This window comes from Toxorhynchites rutilus, chromosome 1 (genome assembly GCF_029784135.1).
Source record: "Toxorhynchites rutilus septentrionalis strain SRP chromosome 1, ASM2978413v1, whole genome shotgun sequence".
Classification (NCBI taxonomy): domain Eukaryota; kingdom Metazoa; phylum Arthropoda; class Insecta; order Diptera; family Culicidae; genus Toxorhynchites; species Toxorhynchites rutilus.
Window position 1 is genome coordinate 196,570,074 of NC_073744.1, and position 25,596 is coordinate 196,595,669.

Here is a 25,596-nt window from a genome sequence, read left to right on the forward strand (position 1 = left end):
GACATCATATATAAGGTGGGAGGTTCGTATATAATGTTATTTATGTTAGCATCATCATGATAAACACGGCGAATGGGATAGAAATTACGAACTGAAAATTGAGTAAAATATACATTTAGGCGTTGAAACGCTGTGGACTAATATTATAATGCATTTTTATCGGATTATGTATAATGCATTATCAAAATAAACCCATATGTATTGTAATCATAACTTGCTGTGCTATTCAGAACAACATTTATGGTCGTATTCCACCAATGATGACAAATGTGTAATTTACGAATGAAGCTTCGCCATAGGAACTGAACATTGAATAAAAAAATTAACATGTGGTAAGAGTATCAGTTGAAATATTTTAAAGCATTCTCATCGGAATAAAATGAATGATACAATAATTATACGACTAAATGATGTATGTACGCTTAAAAAACAACATAAAAATATGATTTCTGAATTAATTTCTTTTTTTTTCAGTTTCGAACACACCTCGTAAAAAGCCATTTTTATTTTTTTAAATACCCTCTGTTGGTATTGTATCCAATTTTCGTGTAAATTGGTAGTTTTGTTCCTTATCGTTAAATATTAGATTCCATTCCATTTTAGGGTGGTTCAAAAAATCTATTTTTCCCCCTTTTTCAAAAATATTTTTTTTTAATTCATATCTTTTGAACTACTAAACCGATTCAGATGATCGACATATCAAATTGGCCAGTTAGCTAGGTTTTTTTGAAAAAATACTATACTTGCAACAAAAAGTAATTTTGTTTTCTTAATTATTGATCGTAATTGTTCTTTATAGTTTTCATTCAGGGGCGCTATATATTTTTATATTTTTTCTCAAAAGCTGAGGATTTTTTAGATAACATATCCAAAAATGTGTTCTTCTTCGTTTTTAAATTATAATTTTTCAAATTTAATTGATGGTTCAAAAAAATTTTTTTCTCCTATTTTCCAAAAATGACGCTTTTCAAAAATTCATAACTTTTTATCTACTGAACCGATTCAGATAATCGACATAGTTAATTTAAGTCAATAATTTCCCAATTTTTTTTTCGCTAGTGCAATATTTTTCTAAAAAATTATAGGCTTTAATTTGATATATCGATCATCTGAATCGCTGTAGCAGTTCAAATGTTATGAATTTTTGAGAATAGGAAAAAGGGGAAGAAATTAATATTCCGAACTATCGGTTAACTTTAAAAAAATTGAACTCAAAAAAGAAAAAAGAACATATCTAATTTTTAATAAAAAATGTAAATGAGTAAAAAAATCTTCAGTTTAAAAAAAAAATATATAGAAAAATATAGCGCCGTTGGTGCCGAAACCATGTAAACTATAAAAACGGATACTATAAAGAATTACGAAAACAAAATTCAAATTTCTTGCAAGTTTGATATTTTTCCAAAAAAAAAATACTAGCTAATTAACTTCAAATGTATTGATCATCTGAATCGGCTTAGTGGTTCAAACGTTATGAGTTTTTGATAAAAGTCATTTTTGGGAAAAAGTGAACAAAATCGAATCACCCAAAAAAAAATATTACAGGTTCAATATTTTACCATAACGAAAACAAGCTACCAATTTTCACGAAAATCTGAAAACCACTATATCAGTTTGGCATTCACAAATTTCAAAGTTCGTGTTTTTCTTTTTGTTTTTCATGTCTTTTAGTGCGGCCATAATAATAATTAGGATTACTGCATTTGGAATGATGCTACAAAATATCATTACCTTCCTTGAATAGTGAATGTGATATAATTCACTTTATATATGTATATATATATTATTAAATATTTTCAAAAGGATAAATTTGTCAAACATAATGCAAAACTAAATACTTTTATACAGTTCCTTCATTTTTTGAGTTTAACGTGCAAAGACCCTTCAATAAAAATGGTATTGGAACAACAGAGTAAAACTGACATACAATTATGACGGAGGATTGCTTTTTGATTGGCGTGTGCTCCAACTGGCGAAATAATAAAGCAAGGGTAATCAAGGATTTTTCATAACCATCTCAGTAAAATATTGAAAAAAAATTTTTTTAATTTCTCTTCCAAATTTTGATTAAATTGCACTGAATAGTTAAATAAGGTCAATATTAATATTTGAATAAACTTATGTAATTATAAACATGTTTATATGAACCTTCCCATCTACTCATTCTTCATTAAAGACCTTGCGTCAGGACAGCTAGAAATCGATACACTCTCAAATCAAGTGTGCCTGAAAAAATTATATTCTTCACGTAAACAAGCGATAAAAATGTGGACACTTTTTAGTCAGTGATTTGTATGGAGTTCCACTGCTGTGGGAGTAGCTTCACTGTTTTCGCCACCCGGAACCCCTATTGAACTGACAGGAGCAAACATATCGAGTATCCCACTGACATTTTCCCTTTGTTTTCACATGAATTGGGTATCCCACTGACAGTTCTGATTGAGATTTTGCTAACGATCCTAGCATACATCATAGCACCCGGCTGGTTTTCGCCATCACGGTTAGAGTTCAACTGATAGAGCTGTCAATTTTTTCTGCTGACTCATGGTTACTGTGATTGATGCTGCTTGGGTAGTTTTTGTTGTATTTGTTTGGCCTATTGCGTGTACGTGTTATCGTGATAAGCGTTACCGGATTGTTTATGAAAGTTAAGAAAATCGTAACGGGATTTTTTTTGACGTAGGACTACGTCTTTCATTTCTGTACAGGGGAGTAAGTTCAAAGTTTCGAAAACGAGAGAGTGACGCTGGAGTGCAAGGTTTTGCACGTTAATACCTCTTTACCGGCTGAATGGAGCTGTATAATAATCACTTCATCCGAAAGATAAAATGTCAACGAGTGATATGATTGTCACTTATTGGTCCAAAAAATCGTTTCAATACCTTGAAAATTGCTTTGAAAGCAAGCTATTGAAATCATCATTGCTCATAGATGATGATTGGTGATAACAATGTGTTCCCGAACACGGACGCAAAATCTAGGCACCTGAAGAAACCGTCATAGCGAATACATGCAAGCTGCGCCTTCTTTTACTCGCTTGCATTAGTGTTTGGGAAACCTTAGCGGACACATGCAAGGCGTGAGTACTTTTATTCACATCAGTTTCTGTTCTGCTTTCGCATGGAACAGTCATGAAAAATGGTTTGCGTGTGAATGCGTCCGAGCGAAGGAATATTCGCATTTACGCATTCGACTTGGTGTTCCCGTGATGCAATCCAATTGACGAATTTACGCAAAGCTGAATCAGCTCATGCGACACCTACATTAGAGTTCAGAACCACAAAAGTGATGATGTTTGTTTAATCTATGCACTGAAAAGCAAGATTCGGTCGTGATTATTCACTTTATTTCTATTTAGATTCATTTCAACCATTCTTTTTTTTTATCCCAACAGTTTGTTTTATTAGGCTCATTTAGCAATTCAGGTGTAACAGAGCCGAGTTCATTCGTGTACATTTTTTATCTTAAGATCACTTTTTGTTGTATATTACACTGTTACCATTTTTAGGCGTAAGAGTATCGCTGTCTATCGATAAACATTTGTTTTTATGTATTACACAGTAGCCGTTTCATTTCATTTCATATTTATTCTTATTTTGCAACGTAAGACCAAGTCTTTTTTATGTTACATTGAGTTGTTCCTAGTAGAAAGTGCCATTTATCAATTTGGATTTACGAGTTTTAAGTTATACAAAATATTAAAAATTTCTTATCAAAAAATGCTCTTTACAATACACAAATATACTAACTTAACTGAAATACTCTTTACATCCTCGTTTGAAAGCTAAGAATGATTTTTGATTGGAAAGATATACAGGTAATGAATTCCAATGTACGACACCTCGAACAAAAAATGAGTTCCCGTACTTGGTTGTACGATACCGCGGTAATATGTATTTTTTGTAACGATTGCTCCTCATAATTTGAAGTTTACTGTGCAAATAATTCGGTTGTTTTGTACTCGCGATGTTATGCAAAAGAAAGCAACAACGAAGTTTGCTGAAATGTATTAATCGACATCCAATAAGTATATGCTGCAGATGTGAAACGCTAGAATACCGACTTAAATTAAAAACGTAGCGTATACATGAGTTTAAGGCGACCTTTAATTTATTGAAGGTAGCCACATAAATAGAGTCAAGTAAAAAATCGCATGCTATAAAATACGGGAGAATTAAACTTTTAAATAGCATCAGTTTTGTAGCAGTGGATAAGAATGAAGAAGTTCTGGAAAGAGTTCGCAAACAGGCATATATTTTTCCACATTGTGACATTACATGATTGTCCCATTCGAAGTTTGATTCGTTACGTATACCTAAACTGATTGCGCTGTCGACGAATTGAACAATCTCATTGTTCAACAACAAAACCGGTTTCAGTGAATCGTTTAAAGAACCACCAATAAAAATTGCATTTGTTTTATTAGCATTCAGTGCTAGTTTATTTTTGCACGCCCATTCATAAATTCTCACTATGTCTTCATTAATTTCCTGAGATATTTTAATTGCACATTTTCCTAAACAATTGTAATATATTTGCGCATCATCGGCGAAGAGGTGGATTTCGCAATTTTGAATTACACAAGGGAGGTCATTTATGTATAAGGAGAATAAAATGGGTCCTAATATTGAGCCCTGAGGAACTCCTGATGTTATGGAAAGAAATGACGAAAAAACTCCATTATTGAAAACCACCTGCGATCTTGAACACAGATACGATTTAATTAGGTTAACTGCATGATCTGAAAATGTAAATTTCGTTTTTAATTTTTGGCACAGTATTTCATGAGAAACGGTGTCAAACGCTTTGGAAAAATCTAAAAGAACTAGGACTACTGGCCTTCCGTTGTCAATCACGACTCCAATATCATCAAATACTTTGAGCATTGCTGTTTTTGTACTGTGTTTCGCTCGATAGCCGGACTGAAATGGACTTAACAGGTCATATCTTTTTATATAATTACTTATATTAATTTTGATTATTTTTTCGAACACCTTTGATAATGCACAAAGGATACTGATAGGTCTCAAGTTGTCCAATGAGCTCAAATGGGTTTTTTTCTTTATGGGTATAACTTTGGTTTTTTTCCAAGCATCTGGAAAAACGCTCGTAGTAACTATGTGGTTGAATAGGTGCGTTATTGGTTCAATTAATATCGGACAAATAACCTTCAAAAATTTTAATGGCAACATATCTAGCCCAAGAGCATTTGATTTGATTGCATTCATGGCATAAATAACGTCTTCTTGGTTGATACTATCAAAGTAAAAAGATTCACGCTCCACATACGTTGATTCATTAGAATTATGAATTATTGTGTGATTATCAGTAAAATTTCTGCAAAAAGAGTGATTGATTTCATCAGCAGTGAACTTAATGACAGTTTTTGTCTCCGGTGTTTTAATTCCTAGCTTCTTGACATTTTTCCATAATTCTTTTGTTTGCAAACTCGTGTTTAGCCTGGCTGAAAAATAGTTTCGTTTGGCAGATCGTATGAGCTCATTTACGTTGTTTCGTGCTCTTTTAAAATCAAGAAGAGCATTGGGGTTTTTAAGATGTTTCCATCTCTTATATAACAAATCACGATTAACAATTTCTCTACTTATGGTAGAATTGAACCAAGGATTGACCTTCTTCTTAGAGTAGATTGTACGAATAGGGACGAACATATCGTGAAAATCCGTTAACAAATTATTGAAAAACTCCAATTTTTGGTTGGAGTTATATGTGTTGTAAAAATAACTCCATTCTGCTGAGTGAAAAACATCTATCAATGAGTCAAACTGTATGGCATTATATTCACGGAACTGAATGTTCCTTGGACATAAATTATGATTAAAATCAAGAGATGCAAATACAAGATCGTGGTTGGACAGCACAGGAACTTCTATCTGGTTGAATCTCAAAACTTTAGAAGCATCGTTGGTCAAAATCAAGTCCAACAGTGATGCACCGTTCCTATGAAAAAACGTTGGCTCGCTTCCCAAGCATTGTACCGAATGAGTAGATAGCACGTTACGTAACCTATCCGACTTCGGTGAGTTTACTAAGAGATTAGTGTTAAAATCACCAAGGAAATAAATAAAGTTGTATAAACTTCCATATGTAAATAACAAATGTTCAAGTGATTCATTGCATTCTATTTCTGGTGGGTTGTAAAGCGCAGTCAGTAGTATTTTTTCGTTTTCCAGAAGTACTTCAATTGTGATAAATTCAGTATTAGTCACTCTGAATTGATTATTGGACTTCATGATCAAATTGCAGGTTATACCATTTTTTATGTAAATTAATACACCACCTCCCAAACGACCTACTCTGTCATGTCGAACAATATTATATCCATCAATGGATATAATAGAATTGTCAATATTCTCATTCAACCACGTTTCACTAACACACAGTATATCAACATTACTTATTTTAACAATCAGACGCAATTCCTCAATCTTGCAAAACGCACGAGCACAAATACTTTGACAATTCACACAGCATACAGAGAGCTTATTTTTAATTAACGCAGATTTCATCACAGTACCTGGAATGCACCAGTTTGTCGAGGTGTTAGAATTGGAATTATTAGCCATTGGATAAATAGAAGGACTTAGCTATCAAAGGAGGATAATAAAAGAGCATTTCGTAAAAATCTACATTCTTCATTATAACAAACATCCTAGAAAAAGCATCAACATCATATTTTTTTGGCACAAACAGAAACAAGAAATATATGGATCGCCGTATACAGGAACAGTCAACAGATCTCACACAGCAGCTGAATATCATTTGGCAGCAACAGCAGCAACGCGAACCGACTTTCAGGAGGGGAATCATGGAAGAGAGGGAAGGAAAGAAGGATAAACAATAATTCATTAGGAAGGGTTTCACGATAGATGAAAATCATCGTCCGTAGATATGACGATCTCTTTCTCATCGCCAGTTCTCTTCACAAATAGGATACCATTCCGTGTAAATACTCTTCGCAGCCTCCCATCCTTCTTCAGTTGTAGTGCCTTGGATCCCAAATTCTCGTTGATATATATTCGTTTGGCAACCGAAAAACCGATATCAGAGAGCGACAGTGAACGTGAGCGAAGATACCGAGAGTAGAAGTCGTTACGCTGGACAGTGATGGCAAATTGTATCAGGATCGTATACACGCTTCCAGCCGTTAGCATTCCCTTGGAGAGTCTACGGATATCGACGAGCGGATAATTTGTCTCAGTATAGCCGAACGTTTTGCACCATGTGTGAAAATATGATAACAGGTTTTCTCCGTCCACATACGGGACTCCGCTCACCACAAGATCGTTTATTCGAGCAGATCTATCCAATGCCAGCGATGTTTCCTTCTTTGCGGCATCGATTGACGAAGTTAACTTGTCAAATGTGCGGTTGTTCTCATCTCGCAGCTTCTCAATATCCGAAGTAATTTCTTTTCGCAATTTGCTCATCTGTGTTGTAAGCGACGACAGGGAATCTCCGAGCTTTTTGAAGTCTTCCTTCACTGTACGTTGATAACTGGCTAGTTGTGATTGCATAAGATTGGCAAGGTCTGCTACAGTCATATCGGCTTCAGTACTCCTACCACCAGATCGTGCTAGGTCACTCCGTAGACGCATTTGACTATCTTTTTCAGTCATGTTGGTATCGATGGCGCACACAACTTAGATAACTGTTCGAATCTTTGTCTCTTTGTACCCCACACAATTGTCGTTCTGCGGTTGCACAAATAAAGAAAATGATCTTTTACACGGTAACTACCGTATATATTTGCATGAAACGACACGACACGAATTGGTACACTAAATCGGTGAATTGGTCAGCATTCGGCGATTTTACAGTTGGGAAAAGTAGTTTGTTTCACTGTTTGTACCGAGACGGAATATTTTTACGTGCACTTCATTCTACTACGCACAAACCAGTTTAGGCGTAAGATAATTCCTATTCTACCGATGCACAACACATGTCGCCTTTTTCGGCGTAAGAATATTGCTATTGTTCGAATGTTCACAGTTGGGCTGTTCACAGCGGGACTGTTGATATAAGACTTCCTTTGTTGCGTTATTAATAGTGCCTATTACCGATGCAGCAGACCGAAAATGTGAGCGGTAATGGACTGGGATTACCATCACATGATGATTATTTCGTGGACATAGTAGCTAGAATAACACACAAAGATGGTCAGTTGAGGGGCCCTGAGTTATGAGTCCATGATCGTTCGCTTAGTAGCGGACACCCAACTAATTAGGCTACGAAGACCCCCATCAACCATTAAATGTCTTCAGTATATGGTAAGAAAGTTAGGGCTTTGTATATTTACGATGATTTTGTTGAAAAACACATCTCACTTTCGAAGAAACACTATATCTAATAAATATTGTGAGGCCATCACGATGTGTTTGTAAACAATTCCATTTTCAACCGTTCCTTGTGAGAACACAAGTGTGTAGAAGTAGAAATCAACTGTGGCACATGACTTGAACATTTGCATAGTTCTATATCGTATTGGCAGTGCGGCCAGATGAAATAATTGTAAACTATTAGTATGATCAGTAATAATGTATCACTACAACAACATGTTGTCTTTCGACCACTTAGGATAATTTAGACGAATAAAATATAATCAGTTGAAAACCAATTTACTCTTGTGTATTAATTATAGTGGTTAACTATAATTCAAGGTGGAAATCTCAACAGGTTATGGGCCCAGTGGTTAACCGGAAGTGCAAAGTGTTTCATTGTAAAATGGCTAATTTGAAGAAACCAGCTGTCAGCGACGATGCAGAAGGGAATTCTGCACCTGGTGGTCAACCAGCGCGGTACGACAGACGCGAAATGGAAAGGCAACTGCCATATAGTGCGGCAACTTTCATTCGCAGCGAGCGGCATATCTTCAACGGTAATGATGCAAACTTCGCGGCCTGGAAATGGCGCATGGAGCATCAACTACGGAGAATGGGTGTTATACATACACTTCTCCGTACTCTACCAGAGGAAGATTTTGCTGATCCCGTGGACAACGGAGACGAAGAAGACGAAAGAAGGAAGAAGTACGAACAACGACTTGTTGAAGATGAGATTGCGATCGACGAAATTGTCATGTATGTGGACAACACCGTGCTGAACAAGCTGGTAGGAGTGTCGTATTCTAAAGACGCCAGCGGAGAAAACAACATTGCGTTGAAAGCAGAGCAGAAGAAGGAAATTCAGTGCTTCGGATGCAACGAATTTGGACATTTCAAAAGCCGATGTCCAAAGAAGAACGATAAGCGGAGCAAGGACCAGCGAAGCAATGGCCGTGAGAAGCACCGTTACGCCTTGGCAGCAAAGGCAATGTCGGCGAAGAGCTCTACCGTCGGTAAAAGGTTACCGAAGCAGGAGAGATGCCTACGGTTCGTGGTCGACTCAGGAGCTACAGACCATCTCGTCAATGACGACCGTCTGTTGGAGGATGCCATCGACTTGGAGGAACCGGTCGAGATCAGTACGACCATTACCGGTCAGGTAATTAAAGGTACAAAAAGAGGAAAAGTTACCCTCTTGTCAAAAGTTGGTTTGAATAAAATCAAAAAGTTGGAACTTTATAATGTTGTTTTTGTACCTAATCTTGAAAGAAACCTCTTTTCGGTTAGAAAGGCAAGTTCTATGGTAAAAAGGGTTACTTTTCTCAAACATAAAGTCACGATTGACTGTTATGGTGATACTATTGCAGAAGGTAGCATAGTAGATGATTTATATTGCTTTGAATTTGATTTGGATAGTAAAGTCCATTCAGCTGCAATGATCGGAAATGAAAAACAGGTAAGTCTAGCCAGGTGGCATGAACGACTGGGGCACCTGAGTTTTTCGAGTATAAAGAAGTTACTAAACAACGGAATGGTTGAGGGAATCAACATTAGTCCACAGAGGGAATCGGTGGAAACTGTTTGTGCAAGTTGTATGGCAAGGAAACAGAGCAGGATACACTTCAAAACAGTGGGTCCTCCCAGGTCAGCTAGACCACTAGAATTAGTTCACACAGACGTGTGCGGGAGAATGGAGAATACGACCTTTGATGGTTTTAAGTATTTCGTAAGCTTCATAGATGATTATACTCATTTCACGGTAGTTTACTTGTTGCACAACAAGAGCGAAGTATTGAGTAAACTAGAGGAATATGAAGCTATGGCAGTAGCACACTTCGGTCAGAAGTTGTCGCGATTAAGATGTGATAATGGCGGAGAATACATTAGTCAGGGTATGAAGGATTTTTGCAAATTGAAGGGAATTCAATTAAATTATACTGTGCCATATACACCGCAACAGAATGGCGTCAGCGAACGCATGAACAGAACTTTAATGGATAAAGTACGAGCAATGCTCCATGGAAGTCAACTGTCGAAGAAGATGTGGGGAGATGCACTGTACTGTGCCACATATCTTACAAACCGATCACCAACAAATGGGATTGTGGTAAACAAAACTCCGTTTGAATTATGGTTCGGTAGACGACCTGATTTGGCCAAAATCAGAACTTTTGGATGCAAAGCATATTCGCAAATTCCCAAAGAGAAGCGACAAAAGCTGGACTGGAAAGGAAGTGTCTGATATTTGTAAGATATGCAAATAACGGCTACAGGCTTTGGGATAGCGAAAAACGAAAGATTGAAGTGTCAAGAAATGTAGTTTTTGACGAAACAACAACAACTGATGATTCTTTGGAATCTGTGATCAGAATTGTTCCTAGATCTCAAGAGGTTGAAGAATTTCTGAACGAACAGTCTGGTTTGAGGAAGACTGAAGTAGATGAAGAATCACAGACTGACTTTGATGAAATCAACAGCCAGAAAGATTCAGAGTCACATTGCGACGATGACAGTCAAGAAAGTGATAATGATAAATGTCACGATATTTGTCAGGTTATGACAAGTGACAGTCTAGAGAGCAATGACGAAGAAATTCAGAGGCAAAACGTAACTGAGATTCAAAGCAGTAAGGATGAATCTGGGGAACAGATTACAGTCCGGCGCAGCAAGCGCAAAACTAAGCAACCTAACAGATTTACTGCACAAGTTGCATCTGTAGTATGCGAAGACATACCACAGACAATTAATGAACTCAAAAATAGAGAAGACTGGCCAAGATGGAAAATTGCTATTCAGGAAGAAATGGAATCACTGGAAGAAAATAATACCTGGAAGATAACCAAGGGACCAGTTGATAAGAAACCAATTAAATCGAAATGGGTATTTTCGATAAAGGATGACGGTCGTTATAAAGCTCGTCTAGTTGCGAAAGGTTACTCTCAGCGATACGGATTTGATTATCAAGAAACCTACGCACCAGTAGCTAAAATGGACAGCGTACGAAAAATTTTATCTTTAGCCAATGAGCATAAATTATTAGTGCATCAGATGGATGTAATTACAGCATTCCTTAATGGAGAATTAAGAGAATCAATATTTATGCAGTTACCTTGTGATGAAATCGGGAACTCACAGGTTGTCCACCTGCAAAAGAGTTTGTATGGACTTAAACAAGCTAGCCGAAGTTGGAATGAACGTTTTGATAACGTTGTAAAGCAACTTGGATTCACACAACTCAAAAGTGATAGTTGCGTTTATAAATCAAAATCTAGGGATATAATACTTGTATTATACGTAGATGATATTTTAATAGCAGGAAAGCATCTAGAAGATGTTGATTGGATCAAATCCAGTCTTGGAAGGATATTCCGAATGAGAGACCTTAAAGAAATTAAGCATTTTTTAGGCATGGACATTGATCGAGATTTTCAAAATCAGACAATGCAAATAAGTCAAACTGGCTACACTGAAAAAGTTCTAAAGAGATTCAATATGCATGAATGTAAACCAGTAGGTACACCATGCGATTCAAATGTAAAATGGGTAGAATGCAAAGGGAAAGAAACAGAACACCCATACAAAGAACTATTGGGTTGCTTGCAATATCTATCCATGACGTCACGGCCAGATATCAATGCAGCGGTTAGCTTACTGAGCAAATATCAAAGCAAACCATCAGATGAGCATTGGGCAGGACTAAAACGTATATTACGTTATTTGAAGGGCACAATGGATACTAAAATTGCTTATGCAAAGCGAGATACGCAATGCACAGTAGTAGGATTTGCGGATGCGGATTTTGCTAATGATCAAAATGATAGAAAATCCGTATCTGGTTATGCTTTTCTAGTATATGGGAATCTGGTTTCATGATCCACCAGAAAACAACAAACAGTTAGTTTGTCATCTACAGAAGCAGAATTAATTGCACTCTCTTCAGCCGTTAAGGAAGGTTTGTGGATAACAAATCTTCTGAGCGAATTGAATGTGGAATGCATACCGTTTATTATTGTGATGTACTGTCAAATGACAGTTCTGATTATAGAATCAGATCAGAAAGAGACGCAAACCTTGCTATAAATATAAGTGTCTCCCTTGGAGAAAGTTTTCATGCAATAAAATATTGAAATGAGTCGAGACTCGAGTTACGACCTTGGTCCAACACACACCTTTTTTTACTGTGAAACATCTGAATCCGATTAGCCCCTCCTTAACTATTTTACCGTATTTGTTTCAGTGGACATAACAGTTTGGCGACGACTGGATACATTTTTTTTTCGCGTGTGGAACGTAGTGTCAGTAGTGCTGAACTTGCGTCAATCCTCTATTTTTCGCTACCAGTAACCATCATCAGAATTAATTCTGTCACTGTGAAGATACCAGGAACCGAGCCGCGTAGAGGAAAGATTTCGGTAATTGTTTAAGAGGTCATCCCAAAAACTAATCTGCGTTGGCAACATCAGAGCATCCATACCTGCTAAGCCGCCCGGTAAAGTCCATTGTTCCGACTGTAAGTATATGAACGCTGGCGAAACTCCATTTTACGTAAGAGTGAGCTTCATTTTGCGGAGTTCAGCGGCAATTCCATTTTGGTAACGACATTGCAATTGTAGTGCTATTGTCCGCGGAAGCATAAATGTATTGGTAAGTGCATCCATTTTGACGTCTAAAACTGAAAGGCCTTTTCATGTAAGCAACAAAGGGGTGTCCATAAACAAAGGAACTTTTTTAACAATTCAACAAACAAAGCTAATTGTTTTAACTATTGTCGGTTTTAAGAATAAGAGAGTTTTTCTTCTAATTTATGTAGTTAAAAGGTACGTTGTATAATAGGTGAGTTAAAAGAGACCCAGTGACAAACAGTCAGTTCCATCCGTTTTGACGAAGCGATATTCTGGAGCTAGTGATCCGATCTGTGGACGATAGCAAGCAGGTCAAGGAAGTTTGGCGGTGAGGTCTTCAGAAAAAAACAAACTGCTGTGGTGATAAGCTCACATTTTTCGTAGTTGATGATCCGATTGGTGAGCAGCGAACATTTCGGGTGAGTCGATTTTCACTATTCTCGTTTCACTTGTGTGCTAACTTAAATTTAATCAGCTTTTACGGTGAACTAGTACCTTTTAATTGCTTTGCCTTTTGATATGGCTAATGTGAATGTAACAGCCACTATTGAACCCTATCGTAAGGGTATGCCTTTTGGCGAATGGGTCGAAAGATTAGAATTTTATTTCACCTTGAACGATGTTGTCGATGAGGCTAAAAGAGCATATTTTGTAACCCTCAGTGGTCCGGTAATATTCCACGAGTTAAAGTTACTCTTCCCAACTAGAAATTTGGTTACGGTGTCCTACGATGATATGATCGCCAGGTTACGGACCAGGTTAGATAAAACTGAATCTGACCTGATCCAAAGATTAAAATTCAACAATCGCATGCAACAACCGGATGAATCAGTTGAAGACTTTGTTCTGTCGGTCAAGCTACAGGCAGAGTTCTGCTCTTTTGGCGATTTCAAAGATCTCGCTATTAGAGATCGTATTTTGGCGGGGGTGCGTGAAAAATCCCTCCGAGGAAGATTATTAAATGAGGAAAACCTTACTCTTGCCATAGCAGAAAAAATTATTGCAACCTGGGAGCTAGCCGGTAAAAATGCAAAAAATTTGAATAGTAATAACGAAGACCAATATGGTCAGATAGTTTCAATGCAACAAGCTTCCCCAAAGATAGGATCAGCTATGAATAAATTGATGGCAGTTTGTAACGCAGTTAATGCAAACAACGAAAGGGAACATTTAAATTCGCCTCGGGTACCTCTTAAGGAACGATTGGGTTACAAGCCATATGACCAGAAACTCGACCACACTGTTAGATCAAGAGGACAAAGCTGGAGAGAAACGGAAAAATTTCGACCTGGTGAGTGGAGACAGAAGCTGAGCTATGCGGACGTGATTTGCCACTTTTGCGGGATGAAGGGACACGTGAAGCGCAAGTGCTTCAAATTGAAAAACATGAGGCGAGGAGCAGTTAATCTGGTGAGCCAGTATCAGTCGGGACCAAGTGACGATCACAGCATCTCAGATTTACTAAGCCGTATGCGGACGGAGGACTCAGACAGCGATAATGAAGATACAGGTGATTTACTATGCATGATGGTTTCTTCCATTAACAAAATAAGCGATCCATGTCTAATTGAATTAATTGTTGAGGGTAAAATTCTTAAGATGGAAGTTGACTGTGGGTCATCCGTATCGGTTATTGGTAAAAATCAATATTTTTCGATTTTCAATGAACCCTTAAGTAAATGTACTAAACAACTAATGGTAGTTAATGGGCAAAAACTAAAAATTGTAGGTGAAGCACAAATGCTGGTTAAATACAATGGAATTGAAGCAAAATTGCAATTATTGGTGCTTAATAGTGATCATGATTTTATTCCCTTATTCGGCAGAACATGGTTGGATGTGTTTTTCGTTGATTGGAGACATTTTTTCACAAACTCTCTGACGATCAACAATATGGTTGAAAAAAATGTTACTACTGAAATTGACATTGTGAAACAAAAATATTATAATGTTTTCGTTAAGGATTTTTCCATTCCAATAAAGGGCTTCGAGGCCGAGTTGGAGCTGAAGTCTGACGTTCCTGTATTCAAAAAAGCGTATGATGTACCGTACAGATTGAAGGAAAAAGTTATAAATTACTTGGATAGATTAGAAAAGGAAAAAGTGATTACACCTGTTAAGACCAGCGAGTGGGCTTCTCCGGTAGTAATTGTGATTAAAAAAAATAGCGAAATAAGGTTAGTGATAGATTGTAGGGTATCTATCAACAAAGTTCTCGTACCGAATTCGTACCCTCTTCCTGTAGCACAGGACTTGTTTGCTAGTTTGGCTGGATGCCAAGTTTTTTGTGCTCTAGATTTAGAAGGAGCATATACTCAATTGTCCTTATCTGAGCGATCCAGACGTTTTATGACTATTAACACTATCAAGGGATTGTATACATACAACCGCTTACCGCAAGGAGCTTCTTCGAGCGCATCCATATTTCAGCAAGTTATGGATAAAGTGCTCGAAGGTATTGAAAATGTGCATTGTTATTTAGATGATGTTCTCATTGCAGGAAGGGACAAGGAACAATGTAAAGAAAAGTTGTACCTGGTGTTAGAACGATTGAATGATGCAAATATTAAAGTGAACAGTGAAAAATGCAAATTCTTTGTATCCAGTATGAATTATTTGGGTCACATTATAGGCAAAGATGGACTTCTGCCTTGTCCAAGCAAGGTGCTGACAATACAGCAGGCAAAGGTGCCCAAGAATGTAACAGAATTGAAATCATATCTCGGACTTATAAATTATTACAATAAATTCATCCCACATTTGTCAACGAAACTGTATTATTTATACAATTTACTGAAAAATGGAGTCAAGTTTGTTTGGGATGCCAATTGTACCAGAGCTTTTGAAGACAGCAAGGCATCTTTATTGGCCACCCAGTTTTTAGAATTTTATGATCCAAAAAAATCAATTGTAATTGTATCAGATGCTTCAGGATATGGGCTTGGTGGTGTAATTGCACACGTTGTTGATGGCGTAGAAAAACCGATTTGTTTCACATCTTTTTCATTAAATGATGCTCAAAAAAAAATATCCAATTCTTCATTTAGAAGCACTTGCCTTAGTTTGTACAATAAAAAAATTCCATAAATATTTGTATGGCCAAGAATTTACTGTTTACACTGACCACAAACCTTTAGTGGGCATTTTTGGTAAAGATGGTAAACATTCTATTTTTGTGACGAGGCTTCAGCGATACATTTTAGAACTGTCCATTTATGACTTCAACATTCAATACAGACCGTCTGCTAAAATGGGCAACGCAGATTTTTGCTCGAGATTTCCTCTACCACAATTGGTTCCCAGTGAATATGATATAGAGCATATCAGAAGCATAAACTTTAGTAAAGAATTCCCTATTAATTTCAAGTTGGTTGCTAAGGTGACGAAAAGTGATGAATTTCTACAAAAAATCATATGTTTCATGAATAATGGTTGGCCGATAAGACTTGAAAAACGATTCTCCGATGTTTTCTCAAATCATCAAGACTTGGAAATCGTAGATGACTGTTTACTTTTCCAAGATAGAGTTGTAATACCACACGAATTACAAAACAACGTTTTGAAACTTTTACATGCGAACCATTCAGATATAGTAAAAATGAAACAATTAGCTAGGCGTACAGTATATTGGACTGGAATCAACAAGCATATTGAAAGATTTGTATCAGGGTGTGATATTTGCACCAGTATGGCAATTGTCAGTAAACCGAAAACTATTTCACATTGGACTCCTACAATCAGGCCTTTTAGTAGGATACACATAGATTTTTTCATTTTAATCATCACACTTTTCTTTTAACAGTGGATAGTTTCTCAAAGTGGGTGGAAATAGATTGGATGAAAAAAGGCACTGATTGTAGTAAAGTGTTGAAAAAGATGGTAGCATTTTTTGCTCGTTTTGGATTGCCTGATGTTTTAGTCTCGGACGGTGGTCCCCCATTCAATTCTTTTGCGTTTGTAGATTTTCTGACAAGACAAGGTATTGAAGTGCTTAAGAGCCCGCCGTATAATCCTTCCAGTAACGGTCAGGCAGAGAGATTAGTCCGAACTGTTAAAGAAGTTCTACAGAAGTTCTTACTGGAACCAGAGATGTTGGCATTGGACTTGGAGGATCAAATAAATTTATTTTTGCTAAATTATAGAAATAATTGCTTGACTAGTGATGGTACGTTTCCTTCAGAGAAAGTTTTCTCCTACGTCCCTAAAACATTATTGGATTTACTTAACCCAAAAAAACGTGCCAGCAGACAACTAACATCACAGCCATCTGATGACCCTAAAACGTTAAATGACGCCTTGAGTGCTAGTAATCAAGCACATGATACTTTTGACAATCTGATGACAGGTGATATAGTCTGGTACAAAAATAACAACCCATATAACAATGCTCGTTGGACGAAAGCAGTTTTTATAAAACGTTTTTCTAAAAATATTTTTCAGGTGGAAACGGAAACTGGAAACGTTCGCCTAATGGCTCATCGAAATCAGCTGAGGTTCACTACTGATAAGACATCGTCAAAATCTACTGTAACGCTGTCCCTTCCGAACCGTACAGACAGATTGCCGGTTGGCAATAGTGATGATCATCTCAGAACATCAGCGGAGTCAGTAGTAGAGCCGCCCACAAGGATCCGTAAGAGGAAATATTCTGATATTTTGCCTAATTCTCCTTCTGGAACAAGGCGCTCGAAAAGAAAACGAACGACGAAGGTCGACAACGATTTCGTTTATGGTTAAACAGTTTATATTATTAAGTTACAGTTTTATAGTTGAAATTTCGAATGATTTATTGAATTCATGATTTGTCAGAAGGGTTTCACTATTGAAAAATATCTGAAAAATAAGAAATAGAAATATTAATAGTTACGATTATAAAATATTAAATAGAACTTTCCATTAGGGGAAGAATTGTGATGTACTGTCAAATGACAGTTCTGATTATAGAATCAGATCAGAAAGAGACGCAAACCTTGCTATAAATATAAGTGTCTCCCTTGGAGAAAGTTTTCATGCAATAAAATATTGAAATGAGTCGAGACTCGAGTTACGACCTTGGTCCAACACACACCTTTTTTTACTGTGAAACATCTGAATCCGATTAGCCCCTCCTTAACTATTTTACCGTATTTGTTTCAGTGGACATAACAATTATCAGGGAAGATAATATTCCATGCATTAAATGCGCTGAGGAACCAAGAAGTAATCAACGAATGAAGCACTTGGACGTAAAGTACATGTTTCTCCGCGAGACGATCCGAACCGGGAAGCTACAGCTGAAATACATTCCTACAGGAGAACAGCCGGCAGATGCATTCACCAAAGGACTGCCGAAGAATCAGCATAGATTTTTACTGGAACGTTTGAATCTTCGAAGTGGGGGGAAGTGTTGAAAAACACATCTCACTTTCGAAGAAACACTATATCTAATAAATATTGTGAGGCCATCACGATGTGTTTGTAAACAATTCCATTTTCAACCGTTCCTTGTGAGAACACAAGTGTGTAGAAGTAGAAATCAACTGTGGCACATGAGTTGGCTCATTGTTTCTATACTTGAACATTTGCATAGTTCTATATCGTATTGGCAGTGCGGCCAGATTAAATAATTGTAAACTATTAGTATGATCAGTAATAATGTATCACTACAACATGTTGTCTTTCGACCACTTAGGATAATTTAGACGAATAAAACATTAGAGGCGAATGAACTGCAAAGTTTAAAGCCTCTTAAAAACAAAGAAAGAAGAAAGAATAAAACATTAGAGGCGAATGAACTGCAAAGTTTAAAGCCTCTTAAAAAGAAAGAAAGAAAAAGAATAAAACATATAGAGGCGAATGAACTGAAAAGTTTAAACCCTCTTAAAGCCAAAAAGAAGAAGAAGAAGAATAAAACATAATCAGTTGAAAACCAATATACGATTGTGTGTTCATTATAGTGGTTAACTATAATTCAAGGTGGAAATCTCAACATTAATATCTTACACTAGAGCCTAATTATACTATTTAACCTACGAATCACTTAAGATCTAAACCTAACCCAAAATTCGACGGTGAATTGGAAGACCAACCGGGCCACTGAAATGTAAGGAAATAAGATCTATCTGAAATTAATGCTTAATTTATTTCCAGTTTGAAGCACTTGAATAAAACCCGCTACAGGAATCAGTGCGTTGCCTTTCTTTGCTGTCGTAACAGTGGTCGAATTAGTTTCCCTTAAAGAAGATCCTCTTACGTTCCACGCTAATAATGTTTTGTTTATACCGAGTACCAAGTATCTGTTATTCTTAGAATATCCGTATTAATTCGTGAACAGGTTCACTAGGCGATAAAATTCGTTTAGAGAAAATGAAAACTATTACATGGTTGAATAAAGCATTTAGTATGATTCCTAGCTGCGGTAGATGGGAGCAGAAATATGACCGCAAACAGTTAAACTTGATCTTAGATTAAAAAAAATGAAACATTGCGTGAATCAATTTAATATATACAGCATTGTTGGACGAGAAACATATTTTCACATACAATTTGCGACTTTCAACAAAGAACCCCCTTTTGACGTAGGACTACGTCTAACCGGAAGATATGAAAAATGATATGAAAAATGAATGGGTGAAATGGAAATCTAGGCACTGAACAAGTAGGAAAAAATGCAAGATTTGGAACGCTTATAACTCGAGCATTTCTCAATAGATCGCAATAGTTTTTGCATCAATTGATAGGAAATATATCTACGCATCTATCATAACGAATAACATTTCATTTTTCTTGAGATAAATAATTGAATAATTGTCAAATATCAAGCATTGTCAAAATGCACTATGTGCCCATTTTTGATTGGTCCATTTTGTGCTCCTCAAATCGTACCGACCAAAACGGGCAACCAGAGCAGCACGAAATAGAATGAAGCACGATTGGAAAGGAAAAAGAAAAAAACGAACGAAACATTGTTCGCAGTCTCACACATGCGTAATTCTCGAGCCAGCCAGTCAGCTTAAAAATCCCCGCTCCGCTGCCGTAACGATCATTCTTTGTGTGGACACCGACTGGACAACATCGTTGCTGAACGAGCTGGACGGCGAGGGATTGAGTGCCTTTCTCAAGGCAAGAGGGCGGAGGTGGTAGCGCTGGAGTAAAATAGAGTAGAGTTTTCAAAGGGCCTTTCTCAAGGCTAGAGACGAATGAACTGCAAAAGTTTAAAGTCTCTATAATACAAGACCTTCCTTCCTTCCTTCCGTAACGATCATTCTCATTCAAACCGTACACCACATCGGTTCGCATCACAACACATCAACAAACCAACCCAAGCAGCCATGTCTGGACATGGTAAAGGAGGAAAAGTGAAGGGAAAGGCAAAATCCCGCTCGAACCGTGTTGATCTGGAGTTCCCCGCAAGGGTAGCTAGGCCGAGCGCGTTAGTACCAGTGCACCAGTCCACCTAGCCGGCGTTATATAGTTTCGGCCGCCGAAGTGATCGAGTTAGCTGGCAAAGCTGCTCGCGACGATAAGAAAACCCGCATTCGGAACAGAACACATTCGGTTCAGGGGCAACAACTAGTTTCAGCGAGTGGCAAACGCAATCGCAAAACGGCAGCAGGTAGAAGAAGGAAAAAGTTTGTTTATACTGACTGTTTTGGTGGCAAAACCAGCCACCGTAAAACACGGCGCTTTTCAGGGCCATTAAACCTTCCAAAGAAGAGTTATTAAAACTTTTTCACAATACCAATGCATTCTAAAGTGACATAATATGACATATAATATAAACTGATTTATTTTGTTTATGCTTGTTCTTGAACTTATTGGTTTGGGGTCTTTTATATTGATCATTCAGTTTTCACAAACCCATGCATGGTTTCCGAATTAAAAGCGGCTTCAAATTACAACACATTGTATGCAGGATGGCATTAACAAATTTTCTCGGTACCAAGAACTGCTTTCTTTGGTTGATAACTGATGTTGAAAATTGACTGACGTTACATCTGCATTGTATAGAAACATAACTAAGGAGCAACATGATGAGCTATGTATTTCCTGCTGCTTTTGAAGGACTTTAATCCTGTGTTAATTTACTGTTGGTTTTTCAGAACGCTTATATCTCGTTTAATTCTCGACAGATCGTAGAGTTCGTCTCCAAAACCTCAGTTCTTTTTCTTTTCTATTTACTTTGTTTGCGGAGACTACAAATCTTACAATTCATTCGTCTCCGAAACCACAGTTTAAGGTACGGTAATGTGCTCAATAGTGAAATATATGATAGTGAATGAGCTGATGACCACCTATGCATTCCCTATCACAGCCATCATTTTGATTGTACGATATGTGCATACGCCAAAAGATGCCCGGCATTGAACATTTAATAAGTACAAAGCCTTCAGAAAAAAAAATCAAGAATCAACTATGAGATAGTGAGAAAAAATTGAGAAAGTTTGTAAAAAAAAAGCAAAAACACAACACAAAAGGTTCTTTTTAGAACCCCCAACATGTTCATAAAGAGTAAACAGTAAACTAATCCATTTTTCAGGTAGACAGGTAGGTATTCACGTAGGAGAAGAAAATAAAACAATATATTTAAAATATATATTTAGCAAAAGCTGTCCCCTTTGTATAGTCCTACGTCACTCCGGTTATGTCCCCGACATTACCCACCCGTCTTTTATCTCCCCAGTAACTAAAAAGTTAACATTCAATGTTGCTCTTGATACCGGCATCGATATCGCTGAACAAAAGAGTAAAAGAACGGTTCAAAAGAACTGGTTCACTTAGGTGCACGGTAAGCGACTGACGGTTTACTATGGAAAATAGAAAATATTAATAGATGATGGCTCCGGATTCTTCTTCGGAATATGTAGAAGTATTGAATGAGTTGAATTTACCGATTTCTGAACACTTCAACACAATTCAAAAGCATTTCTCGTCCTACGTCAAGTTTCCGTTCTTGTTTCTAGGCACAAACCCTTCTACTTGTATATCATAATGGGGACCTTTTATGGTAATATTAGAAAATATGTATATCCAAATAGTTAAATAGGAGCCAGTACTACGTACTTTAAATAATCAAATAACATTTTAACATTTTAAAACAGCCTTCGGGCCTTCTTATATTATAAAAAATAATTTGATTCCCCAACTCGAATATCGCCGCCAGACGTCGACACTATACATTTGTCATCGCGGATATCATCTCCGCATAGCGTACCGTTCTCACTAGATGGAACTGACTCGATCACTATTGCCATCTATATGAAGACGCGGTTGCTATCAGAAAATTGAAAACTGAGAATTACATGTTCCCAAACCAAACTAAACTGCTTAGCAGTGACACCAACCCTCGCAATGAAAGTAGCCATCTGCACAGAAATGTTTTCGAATAAATCTAAATCGTCTTCGACTGCCAATCCCGAACAGCTGATCAGCTGTTTCGGCGTTTTCGTGTGCTCACGCACACATCTACCGACTATTCATATCACTAAAAACGAAAAATGAAAATCAAAACAAACGAAACAAAAAAGACCCACCTCTCATATTCCTCGTCGTATTCTCTATTGCTGCGGCTGCTACTGTTGATTTTTCGCACTCGATTCACCACCGGCACTAATCACTGGCGAAACACTGGCAAATTCCTGCCACAACCGTTGAAATTCAAGCTGAAAGGGAACCACAATATCCGGTATCGACGTAACGATCATGTTATCCCAGTTGCCGGACAGGGCCTGCATCGTCCAGTTGGTCGACCCGCTGATAATCATCCCCTCGAGGGGCAACGGCTCGGTAGCCAGCTCCTGCAGGCGACACTTTAGCACCGCACTTTTCACCTGCTGATCACACCGCACACATCCACTACTTCGCTGTGGCGATCCATCCACGCCATCGGCCAGCTGACACTGCGCTTTGGTGGAACCTCTTCTTCCGGTTCTGCTGACACCATTCGCGACTTGTGTAGCACCACTGTCACCACCGGCGCCACCGGTTGCATCACAACAGAAACCACTTCGACGCACTTTCTCCGCGTGGTAACATCGCGCACAGAGCCAATCCGTGTCGATGAGGCAAAACTTGTGGTGCATCAGATAGGCTCCATCCATCCGATTGAAACGCACCGGAACTCCTGCGAAAAAAAATATTTCAAAATTAAATTAATTCACAAACAACCAGCTGCTGATAAACAATATGATGATTGCTCGCCCCACGCGCGGAGAACAACAACAGAAAATGCGTGAAAGGGAGCAGAGAATAATGTGCCATGCAGTTTCGCTCTCTTTCCATCACAGCGGGTCAACGAACGAACGAACGTCGTTGTTGTTTTCGTGATTCCTGCCTACAGAAATTTATTGATTTATAACAGCTGAATGGATAAGACGGGCGAAAGGAGAGAAAAAAATCCAGACCTCCTCTTCCGATCAGCTGCGCGAAACGTGGTGTCGATTTTCCACCTAGAAAAAACAATGGTTTCTTTGATTTCTCATACCCACTTGGATGGATGCAAAAATTTGCAAAGTTGAATCCTTTTCGCCGCAACAAAAAAAAACTCACCCAAACTCACGTGGAGAATGCATTTCCGAGGAACGACATTTGCAAAAATTCTGCAACTCGCGAAAGCACGTGCATTTCGATATGCGCTGGATATGGATGGATACGAAAACAATGATGCAATTTTCTTTGCTCTCTTTCTTGCCAACTTGCTGCTGCGCTCGCTGGTGAGGTTAGAATAAACTCGTGGTTTTAAATTTGCAATTTCAATTTTGTTTGGCCTACTGTGTGATTTATTTCGATGAAACAATTTGCCGCATTTTAATCCTGTGGAATGCTTTTTCCAGTGACTGCTGAGTTAATTGGAATGTGCAAAAAAACATGTTTCCAGCCCAGAAAAATCTCGCTTTTTGCAATGTCGTAGTTTGGAAAAAAAAAAGAAATTTGCAAAGGCTCTTTGTTTCCAGCAGAACTCACCAAGGACGTGTCCTTTAGTGAATGTCACAACCGAGGTCAACGTGTGAGCGAGCAATCTTCCCATGGAACCCCCCGACGTAACCAATAGTCGCCACTTTTTAGACTGAGCCATCGAAAACTCGCCACCCAACTAACCTCCTTGGACCATTTTGGTCATCTGTGACCCCGAGCTGTACGCCATCGTGGAGCACCCGATGACTCGCACGCGGACACCGCGTTTCGCGGCCCGCAGCACCGCGTCCCCGATACTGTCGACCGTCACAATGTACATACACAGATTGATCGAAACTCGGGCTCGGTCCAGGAAGGCCACAATCCGGCGGACGTGTTCCGTCGTAAAGTTAGTCATCGACGTTCCGGCCGTGTATCCTTCGATGCTGCGTTCGTTCGCGAAATACACCTCGGTCAAGGTTCGGGTTGCCCGTTGGCGAACCGAACGTCCCGCACAGTATGCTCTCAGGCCGCGGTACATCTCGTAGAACACTTCCGATCCGACACCGACACCGAGAACGATCGCGGACACGCGAACCCATCGCGGAAGGGTTGAGAACATTTCCTTCATTTATTATTCTTTTTTGAATTTTCCTTAGCTCGTCAATCAATTGAACACTATCCCACACACAAAATTGCCACCACTCGCGTATCGCTCCGAGCAACACGGATTCACCGATTCGGAACCACCGTCAACGGAGTGTTTCGCGACGGAATATCGAGAACGCAAAAAAAAATTTGCAATCAGCACACGGTCCGGAAAGTTTGCACTGATCATACGGGGAAAAAGAAAACAAAAACTGACGTTTCGGGAGCCCAAAAACACATGTCAGCTGTCAGCAGATGTGGCTGATATGTTTGGTATGGGCGAATGATCAAAGTCGGAAGACTCAAAGACACAGATCAGCGAACAGATGAAGCGTTAGTACTTACGTATTAGGCCTCGTTCTCACTGCAGCGGGGCGTCAGCGTGGCTTGGGCGGGGCGTGTGACGCTTACGATTGATTAATCGTGTGTGTGTGTGTGTTCTTACCGATGTGTTCACACCAGGCCAGGGATGGTAAAAAATCACATTCAACGATCAATGAATAAGTATATCCCTCTAGTCGGATGTTTTTAAATCACCCCCAGCAGGCGATGCTCTTTTATTCTTCATATGTACACAGAGAGAATACTTCGAACGGTGAGCTACCAAGATCTCAAAAAAGCAATATGAAAGCGGAATCCCCACTGCTTGCACTCTCGAAGCATTACTTCTACTACTCAAGTTTTATCGTGAGTGCAAGCCACAAACGATTAATCCCATCCCATAGAGCGGATGATGAGTTCTTGATCGGAAAGTGTAACAAGAGACGATCAACTGAAATCTTACGACACTCATCGAGGGATTTTTAATTCTCTATTGCACTGACCGCAGTGAGTGGCTGACTCAGTCTCGTGTCGATTTTATTTTGCTGTCGTCTCCCGCTCGATAAACAGCAGACGGGTAATGGATGCAACTGATTAATTTTATTACCAGCAGATTTGGGCGAATATCATCCCGCTCAAAATCGTTTTTTAGATTCCAATAATTCTGAACATTCACATTTCTCTCCAAATAATTTTTCCAATAGTAATTCAATTAGTGACTTCACGAAACACCTTTCGAATTCGATTGAATTTCAGACCCTTTTTTATTTTGTAGATAAAACGGATCACAT

General features: G+C 38.2%; 2 protein-coding genes across 4 annotated transcripts in view; one reads left to right on the top strand and one right to left on the bottom strand.

The window, feature by feature from the left end:
* Positions 1 to 24,689, bottom strand: part of LOC129762175 (mitochondrial cardiolipin hydrolase-like) — a 332,776-nt gene extending 308,087 nt beyond the window's left edge. For all 3 annotated transcript variants that reach the window (XR_008740562.1, XR_008740563.1, XM_055760195.1), the window contains exons 1-2: positions 24,041 to 24,689; positions 22,477 to 23,066 (exon numbers count right to left, since the gene is read on the bottom strand). Coding sequence is in view for 1 of the 3 variants with exons in the window: in XM_055760195.1 (XP_055616170.1) it covers positions 22,516 to 23,066; positions 24,041 to 24,467 (978 nt within the window). In the remaining 2 variants the exon portion in view is untranslated. The remainder of the gene's footprint in view (positions 1 to 22,476; positions 23,067 to 24,040) is intronic.
* On the top strand, positions 13,216 to 17,791 carry LOC129762174 (uncharacterized). The gene is made up of 2 exons (XM_055760194.1): positions 13,216 to 14,474; positions 17,405 to 17,791. Exons 1-2 carry the CDS (start codon positions 13,484 to 13,486, stop codon positions 17,467 to 17,469), a joined length of 1,056 nt encoding a protein of 351 aa, XP_055616169.1. The 5' UTR covers positions 13,216 to 13,483; the 3' UTR covers positions 17,470 to 17,791.
* Positions 24,690 to 25,596: the final 907 nt, after the last annotated feature.